The 9,751-nt window shown below is 45.0% G+C and overlaps 1 protein-coding gene across 1 annotated transcript; it reads left to right on the forward strand.

Moving 5' to 3' along the window:
- The first annotated feature begins 260 nt into the window (after nucleotides 1-260).
- LOC101688545 (keratin, type II cytoskeletal 6B) lies at nucleotides 261-4,527 on the forward strand. The gene is given in 9 exon segments (XM_045073224.1): nucleotides 261-540; nucleotides 631-804; nucleotides 1,755-1,889; nucleotides 2,705-2,811; nucleotides 3,661-3,881; nucleotides 4,093-4,127; nucleotides 4,240-4,268; nucleotides 4,271-4,307; nucleotides 4,355-4,527. Coding segments are annotated over 9 exon segments (1,191 nt in total).
- The last annotated feature ends 5,224 nt before the right edge of the window (nucleotides 4,528-9,751 follow it).

Consider the following 9,751-nt stretch of genomic DNA (forward strand, 5'->3'; position numbering starts at 1 on the left):
TTAAAGATAGGAGAATACCTCTCTGGCTAACAGAAGCCAAAAAAGCAATCTTCATATTTCATAACTATTCTAATAACAAAGATGAAGAATCACTGTTTTTAATAGCCAGCCCTACCCAACATTCAAAGTCACCTTTCAGAATGAGCCCAGTCCAGTTCACCCTGCACAGTGGCTTCTGGAAAGCATCTCATGTTCCTCCTCCTCTCAGCGTTACCCTCCAGCATTCCATGCTTTCTTCAGCCTTCTCCTCTTCAGGAACCATGTCTATCAAATCCACCATGAAGAGCCAAAACATCAGCCACCATGGCTTCAGTGCCAGCTCAGCCAGAGTCCCAGGGGTCTGCCGCTCTGGCTTCAGCAGTGTCTCCGTGTCCCGCTCCAGGGGCAGTGGTGGCCTCGGTGGAGCGTGTGGAGGAGCCGGCTTTGGCAGCAGGAGCCTCTATGGCCTGGGTGGCTCCAAGAGGATCTCCATCGGAGGGGGCAGCTGTGCCATCAGTGGCGGATATGGTGGCAGAGTTGGAGGCGGCTTTGGCTATGGAGGTGGAGCCTCAAGTGGATTTGGTTTTGGTGGTGCAGCTGGTGGTGGCTTTGGGCTCGGTGGTGGACCTGGCTTTGCTGGTGGCTATGGGAGCTCTGGCTTCCCTGTGTGCCCTCCTGGAGGCATCCAAGAGGTCACCGTCAACCAGAATCTCCTCACTCCTCTGAACCTGCAAATCGACCCCACCATCTAGAGGGTGAGGACTGAGGAGCGAGAGCAGATCAAGACCCTCAACAACAAGTTTGTCTCCTTCATCGACAAGGTGAGTCAGGAGGACCTGCCTCCACTGGGATTCCAGAGTTCCCAAACTAGACAAGTAACCAATGTCCTACCAGGGGGAGACTCAGGAGGAGGGGAGGGAGAAGGGGACTGGGACTCGCTCTCCCCTGAGATGCCAGTTGGGCTCCATGTTCACAACAGGCAGAAGGTGATGGAAATCATTTAAAACCACAGGGTCTCTTAAGTGTCCTTCATCATTCCCAGGGAAAAATATTCTACTTTTGATAAGCATGGAGCAAAAGAAGGCAGTGAGAGAATGGAATGGGTTAACACTTATCACTGAAGAGTCTATGATGAGATACAAAGAAAAGATCAGTCATAACTTGCTCTGAGGCTCCGGGTAGGAAGAAAAAAAGTGAAAAAGCAAAAAGAAGAAAAGAAAGATAATATTATTTTCAGTCCATATGAGAAAAAGAAATATTTGAGATGCACAAGTGTGTATATTCCATTAAAAATGAATTTATTCTAGAAACAGAGCATGACCATCTATCAAGAATGTTTTCAGAGAAGATACTTACACTAAATGGAAGTTTAGAATAGAATTGAATCATTAGATAACATTCAACATCCCTTCTACTGACATCCTCTGGAAAATAAAAGCTTTGCACAATGTTATCTGGTAAAAACTATTTTAAATTACATTTGTGATTCTGCTTATCAAGAGAAGGAGAGGAAGTGATGAAAATTCATTGAATGGCCACAGTAACTTATAGGGAAGGAACATCTCAAAGGTCTTTTGGGGGAATTTCATTGAGGAGATCTGTGGGTTGAGAAGGAAAAAGATTTGTGGAACATGCATCCCAGACTGAACCTCTCTACATTGTTTAGTAGCCCAGCACCATGGAGACCACCCTGACATATTTAGAAATCTAACAGTACAAACATCTTATTTTCTTTCTATGTTTGGAAAATGACCATCCTGTCTTCTTCTGGGTGTGGTTCCTGGAGCAGTAGAACAAGTTACTAGACACCAAGTGAACTCACCTTCAGAATCAGAGCACCAAGACCTTAAGGCCAAACCTGAAGCCTATGTGTGAACAGTACCTCAACAACTTCAGGAGGCAACTGGAATGTCTTCCCTCCTTTAATGATTGTCTGGACTTGAGGCTCAGACACATGCAGACACATCTCTGGTGGAGAACTTCAGAGATAGGAGCTTGTTTCTGAAGCCCATATTTCAAGTCTATGAGTGGCCAGGTTTAGTTGTGGGCATGATTGCTTAGGAAAAAATATCCAGTTGAAATAAAAATAGTAAATTATTGCCTAAGAAAAATCAGAATAAACAAAACAGACAGTAGGTTTCATCACCAAGTACACAATAAGGGAGAAAATGAGAGAGTAGTCACTTTCTAGGCTCCATGAACTGATAGTTCAAGAACCATCCATTTAGTGTGAAAGGTTGGGTCAAGACAGGCTCTTTAAAAATTCTTTACTTATTGGCTCAAGTATCTTTCCTCTTCCTCTTTTTAGATACAAAGGATAAATCAATAAGCATGAAGCAGCACAAAATGAATTCACCCAAAGATGGTGAGTTTATCAAGATTAGGTGTCTTAGTCCCTTTGTTGAAGGCTGGAAGAGTAAAAAGCAAGAGCCAAAAATAGAAGAAAAGAAATATTTTAATAACATTGTACTCCTGAGCTTTGCCTTTAACCTCTCCCTGACTGTGAATACCATAGATATGAAGAACATCACAATTTTTTGCAACATTAGGTGCTCAATGATCCCCAAACTATTCATTTGTGAACAGCAGATAATCTTGTGCCATCTACTTTTCTTAGAGATGTAATATTATTTGGTACAAGCTTATTAAATGATTTGGGAATTGAAAGCCATTGTTCATATGTGAAAGCCCATACTTTCCTTTCTTTCCTTCTGAACTCCTGCAGGTCAAGGTGAACAGACCACCTTGTTACAAAGTACCAAGAAGGAAACTACTGAGCTCAACCAAATGATCCTGAGACAGATATCTGACCTTGATGACATCCAAAAGCAGGTAGGATGGAGCAGAGAGTGGGAGTGGGGAAAGGAAGAAAAGTACTATCTCTTTGCTGGACCATCAGCCAGTAATCAACCATCATTTGGACATATTCTGGGCACTAGAACCTACAAGGGAGGAAAGACCATCCTGTTCTTAGTAAGTGCCACTGGGTCTCTCAGGACAAATGGGCCCAATCCCAAGAGCATGATACAAACACAGAAACTTCTCTCCTGGTCACAGGAGTAGACTATGGGCTAGAAGCATAGCAACAGGATTGATCTTAGAGGAATGATTGTACTGGGAGCTGCAAAGGAACCAATGGGGAGGAAAGGCAGGCTGTACAATTTGAGAAAAACTGTTGCAAATCTGCTCATGATTCAAAAAAAAAGAGGCAAAAGTAAACGTGGAGAGCAGGGTTTTCCAAACATGTGACTCTGAGCTGGGATGAGAGCAGAGTTTCAGTAGTCTTATGGAAAATTCACCTCCTCAAGGAACCATATTTTTTAATGTGCAAATTTAGTTGTGGACGTGCCAGACACATTTGTGTCTGTGGTCCAGATTTGGCTTTGGAGACAACACTCAAAAAAATCCAGTTGTCCAGTTCTTCTAATATGTAGACTGTAGATTCAATTAGTCACCATCCACGTCCTCATACAGGTGGTTAATACAAAAGACATAGGGCGTTAATAACAAGCTCAGAGATGTGAAAAGGTTAGCAGATAGTCAAACAGCTAGACAGGAAGATGCAGGGTTCCCTTTCTACCAATTCTACACTCCAGAATTCTTCCTCACTAGAAAGAAGTGTGGTTAGTCTCCTCTAGAGGACTGAATCTAAAGTTCTTTCTGCCTATGTTCCTCCTCTAGTGTGCCAACCTGCAGTCTGCCATCGCTGATGCTGAGCAGCGTGGGGAGATGGCCCTCAAGGATGCCAAGAACAAGCTGGCTGGGCTGGAGGATGCCCTGCAGAAGGCCAAGCAGGACATAGCCAGGTTGCTGAAGGAGTACCAGGAGCTGATGAATGTTAAACTGGCCCTGGATGTGGAGATCGCCACCTACAGGAAGCTGCTGGAGGGCGAGGAGTGCAGGTGGATAACTCATCACACAAGCCCCTCAAACATCCTGGATCCAGGTTTAGGATGTTGGGCCATGAGCACAAGTTGAAGGCACCCTAGCTACTCTTAGAGAACCATTTCCAAGGCAGCTTCCCCATGGGCTATCCTCACATCAAGGCTTCCCACTCTGGTCCCTTGGTAGCTCTCTGAGGTCTCATGCCCCCCGTGTCTTCTCCCTTCCTAGGCTGAGTGGCGAAGGCGTTGGACAAGTCAACATCTGTAAGTACCTTTGCTCACCTCCTTCCCTTTCCTTGTGCTCCTCTGACTGGACTGAAGCTGGCAGAATGAGCTCACTGTGTCCTGTGTGTCTTTGTCCCTCTCTCCTTCACAGCTGTGGTGCAGTCCACAGTGTCTGGCGGACACGCTATGGCAGCGCTGGTGGCTATGGCAATGCCAGCGGTATGGGCAGTGCCACTGGGTCTCTCAGGACAAATGGGTCCAATCAGGCCTGGGCAGAGGCAGCAGCTACTCCTATGGCAGCGGCCACAGCCTTGGAGCTGGCTTCAGTTCCAGCAGTGGCAGAGGCATGGGGGGTGGCTTCAGCTCCTCTGGAGGTAGCAGTTCCACCATCAAGTACACCACCACCTCATCTTCCAGCAGGAAGAGCTACAAGTACTAAGTCCTGCCATCGGCTCTTGGTCCCACGTTGTCCCCGTCTACAGCTGCATTGCCCTCTCTCAGGCCACGTCTCCTCTCTTCCCTCCAACTTCCCTTGGTGCCTGAGTTACAGCTGATGTGTCCTCCTTCTCATTTTCACTGTCTACACCAGCTGTATCTGAGCTCCCATCATTCACCATCAGAAGGTTAAAAATCACTGACACTCAGACAAGCACATGTCCATTTGATGTGCCCATCTTATGATCTGCTGTCTCTGTCTTCCACGATTCTGGGATGAAAATGACCTATGCCCCTCTTGAAAACCGAAACTCAGTGTGGATCGTGCTACAGAATAAGGATTCTTCCCTTTGATTTCTAACTGTCCTGCCCGTTGGAGCTACACTCAGGAGTTCCCCATATGACAAGCTGTTATCCCCCCTTGAACTGTCCCTCAATAGTATTGACACAACCCTCTCAGGCACACATTTACAGTCCTGCATAGACCTGCAATGCTTGCTTTCTGCTTTCTTTCATTGTGTTAAATAAAGCATCAAATAACAATTCTATCAGATTTTGCAGCTGATTATGTATTGGTTCTGAAACTGCCCCATCCCCACCTGATCCTTGTCTTTGCGGAACCTTCTCTCAGCTCCACCGACAACTTATCCTGCTTCATACTGAACTCTGTCAGTCAACATTCTGTGATACTAGTTATCCTGTGGGCGGTATGACTCCCAGCAACTATTCAGCCCTCTGCCACTCAGGGCTCTTTCTCAAAATGGAATCTTCTAAAAAGCTTTAGGAGAGAAAGGGAAGTCGGGATCCTGGAAAGTAGATTAGCATAATCTGATAACTGAGGGGTTTTGTTTTTCCAGCTGGGTCACTCGGTAGCTTGGTCCTCAGCCTCGTCTCCTCCATCCAAGCCCCAGCCACCGGCAAGAAAACACTGCACTGATCCAGCAGGACAGAGGCCAATTGATAGGAAGGCAAAATGCTTGGTTTGGCTCTGTGATAAAAAAGATTTGCTGCAAAGTTGCTTTTAAGTAACTTCTCGGATCCATCAGCTGAACCAATAACCCTGTGGGGTGGAAGCATTGAAAGCCTGGGAGCAGAGCAGTAAATGAATTGAAATAGGCTCCTTTGCACGCAAAGGCATTAGGGTCACACTGAAGAACTTGACACATGCTGGTTACAATCCATAGAACTGTATACCTAAACACAGGGAATCTGACTCTTTTTAAATTAGGTCATGATTTCCTTGAAACAAAGTGAAGCTGTCAAGAAATTAATAGAATGAGCTAATAAAACCTCCAAGCAGTGTTGGTTGGAGACTTTGTTTTGAAGTGCTGTTGGCAAAAGATGAGACTGAAAGATGGTCCATGTTGACAGATGGCTCTCAGATTAGCACGGGGGCGGTTCTGGCTGGGAAACACTCTGCTTTTGTGATAGGACACCCAAAAGCCATTTTCAGTGTAAACTTCATGCAAGTTCTGGCAAGTGAAAGCAGATAGTGGAGGCTCATTCAAATCTTCCCAGATATTGGTGTCAGGGTTATAATTTTGACTTTTGCCCAGAAATGGGCTTCCTATCTTTTAGGCTATGTTTGCACAAGTTTATTCTAGAATATGGCTACCAGACTTTCCATACCGAGTTATCTGTATGCAAGGGAATAAAATGGAAGAGAAACTTTCACAAGAAAAATAACAACTGATTCTGTTATAATATTTTGCTAATTTGAAGCCATAGAAAAGACCTTCTCCCCCACCACCCCCTGGCCATGAAGCAAGCTGCAGTCTAGCCTTATTCCATGGTTGTCTACAGGTAGGAAATGGTCTTGCTACTGAACAGGTTAGGTTGCTAGGCAGAAGTTTGGAGCTGAGGGAGACTTTGGAATATTAGTGACGTCCCTACCCTTCTATTATGCAGCTCTAGAGTTTGAGGCCAAGGGTTTGGTGGTAGAGGAGCATAGGAACTGCCATGCTGAACAAAATCCCAAAAGCTGACAAGGAAACTTCCCAATAAGCCAGGCTCAGACTCCGGTTCTCCTTCCCCGTTTGAGAAGCTCCATAACAGCTGGTTACCCTACAGGCTTCCCTCATATCCTCGAGTAAAGCCCAAATGAGTCCCAAGTTCTGCAGAGGCCAACTGCTTACCAGAGGTTTGATACTCAGGGCAGGCATTACTATCCCAGTTACCTATGAATTGGACTACCCAGCCAAAACAGAGGCCATACAGTTAAATTTCAATTTCATGTAAACAATATAAGAAATTCAGTATGTCGCAAATATTGCACAGAACAGATTTACACCAAAAAATTATGTATCATTTATCTGAAATTCAAATTGAACTGTATATCTTGTATTTTTGTTTGCTGAATCTGGCAACTCGACCTACGAAGTAGATAAATCTGTCCTCATATTGACCTGCAGACAAGGGCATTGGTGGTTGGGCTGCTGCTCTGGATTTCTATTGTAAAGAGGCAGACAGTAGGCAAGGACCAAACTTCAGACCCTTCCCTCCAAACAGCCCCCTCCCCCGGCTACCTCAAGCTTCAGTCCCAGGCTGCTGCTGCTACTACCTGCCCCTATAATCAGCTCAAACAGCCTCAGAGCCCCCTGGGCTTCATCAGAGTTTTTGTGGTTGTAACTGGTAGTTTTTAGTTCCCAGGCCTTCCATGTGTTTCTAAAATTTCTCAGGATTGATCCTGAGGGAGGGAGACAAACCAGGTCCAGTTGGTTACCCATCTTAGCAGGACTTTGAGCCATGGATTGTATTTAAAGGACATTGTGCTTATTTATTCTATATGTGACTTATTAAAAGACATTAGCTTGGAAAGAAGGATGAAAGTAAATAAGTTAAAATAATCATAGCAATTGATACTAAAGATACAGCTGGTTACCCTACAGGCTTGGATAATGGCTCTTTTCCTTTTTGTACATTTCTGCTACATAAAGGTAAACATCCTCATTTCTATTCCCCCCAAACACACACAGACATTTTAAATAAAGAAAAAATTAAGTTATACTTTATTTAAAACTAAAAAATACCACTTTCATTACGTGCTGAATTCATACATTTTCTCTTCTGCTCCATTGATCTCATTACGTGATCACACCATTGTAATTACTAATGCTTCCTATTCCATGTTGGTTTCTGGTACAGCAATTCCTACTGTTTGTTTTCAGTCTTCTCTGGTCATTCTTGTGCATTTGGTTTCATTGGTACTGTTGATGTTGGGTCCCTAGGCACCTCAAAGAGTTTTTGTGATGAATGAGAACCCTTTCTCTTCCATTGTATTTTCTTATCACTGGAAGGCAGTGCCTGAGAATTACAGATTTCTGGACCCACTCACATCATTATACTTTATCCCAGTTACAACGATGAGGTTAAATGAGTAAGAGGCAGAACTAACATCCAAGGACTGATCTCCCTCCTTTCAGAATCTCTCTCTCCCCCAGGATTAGAGAGGTATGTGTGGTCTTGCCCAGGACTCTGGCTCCATCACAGGGAGAGGCACAGGAGAGGAGGGACTGAGCTTGCCTTCCCCTACCACTCCAGCCCTTCCTTGCTTTGCCTGCCCTCTGGTGGAAGTGCTATACCATGGGGTGCTGCCAGCAGACACCGGAGTGGGCCCCTCACCTAGCTGGGGCATCTGCCCGCATCTGCCAGATGATGACCTCAGCTGGTGACATACTCACACACTGAGGGCAAACACCAAGCTGCGCTGCCCTTCAGCTTGAGAACCCCAGCCCACACTGGAAGGAAGAGGAATGACTGCTTTTACAAAGCTGGCGAGCTTACGGCTCTCTCCTCCCCCAGCTCTGGACTCTGTCCAAGCTTTATTTTGTCTTGCCTTTCCCTGAGAGTGCTTGCTTGTCTATGAAACCTTATGTTCCCTACTCTGACTTCTCATTCATTCTTCAGTGATGAGGGAGTGATGAGTGGAATGTGATTGTCTTTAGCCTAGGTTAGCCTTCCTTCACAAAATATCTCCCAAATATATGCCCTGTGTGGCTCAGCAACCCAACAAAGCTACCCAGCAATACAGTTTCAGATGGTCGGTGGCATAGCCAGATCATAGACACTGCAAATAATTTAAAGAAAGGAGGAAACACTATTAAGTTCATCTTGGATTCAACTGAATCCTGTGCCTACCCTTGAAAAAAAAAAATTCCTTTTACCTGGCAGAACCAGAACACACATACACATGTGCAAGCGTGCGCGTGCGTGTGCACACATACACACACACCAGAAGACAAGGACAGTGTGTGCAAAATTAGGAAGTTATGTGAGCCATGTCAGATCCACTTTGGAGAGGCTAGGTGGATATTGGTTCCTTCGAGGGGAAATTAAAAAAATTTTTTTTTTATTAAAGTATAAGGTATTATTAGCCCCAGGGGTACAGGTCTGTGAGTCACCAGGTTTACACTTCACAGCACTCACCATAGCATATACCTTCCCCAATGTCCATAACCCCACCCTCTTCCTATCCCCCTCCCCGCCGGCAACCCTCAGTTTGTTTTGTGAGATTAAGAGTCTCTTATGGTTTGTCTCCCTCCTGATTAAGAGGAAATTTTTTTAAGATGTAGGAAAATCATAGTTTAAAACCAAATCCTTAAATACCACAATGCCTAAACAACTTTATCGGGATGCAGAACATAGATGCTTATCTCAAGAGACATTAAATGCTCCAGAGAAAAACCAAACCAAAACAAACAAGAAAGAACTCCATTTATTGCAGAATCATATCTTCTATATCATTCCAGGAAGAAACTACAGAAGTCTCACCATTTCTCTGGAGAGAAGATTTCCCTGTTGACCATTAAATTCCAGAGACCCTCGGATTCTGAGTTGACTCTTCTAGCTGAGGTTTAAGGGTATCAGCTGGCGACTCCAACAACAACCAAGAAACTGGTCTACTGTAGTGCTCTTCCCCACTCCCCATACCTCCTATTTCCCAATTCCCTCATCATATTCATTAGTCTCTGGGCTCACTCCAAGTTGGCCAACTCTTGCTTAATAAACCAGCCCTCAGGGGGAGGGGGGAAGGAAAAGCATTTTGATGCATTCCTTTAAAAGGAGTTAGTGTCTCTCATTGGCCCAATGGGAGCATACCCAGTATACCCACCACAGGAAATCACACAGAGGCTGCTGAGACACCTGCCTGTGGGGTCACGCCCCCTTTCACCCCTTTTCCGGGAAGGCAGGTCACAGCAGCGTCTGGGCTGCTCAGATGAAACCTGCAT

The sequence above is a fragment of the Mustela putorius genome, unplaced genomic scaffold (genome assembly GCF_011764305.1).
Source record: "Mustela putorius furo isolate JIRA1106 unplaced genomic scaffold, ASM1176430v1.1 tig00537227_pilon_pilon_pilon, whole genome shotgun sequence".
Taxonomy (NCBI): domain Eukaryota; kingdom Metazoa; phylum Chordata; class Mammalia; order Carnivora; family Mustelidae; genus Mustela; species Mustela putorius.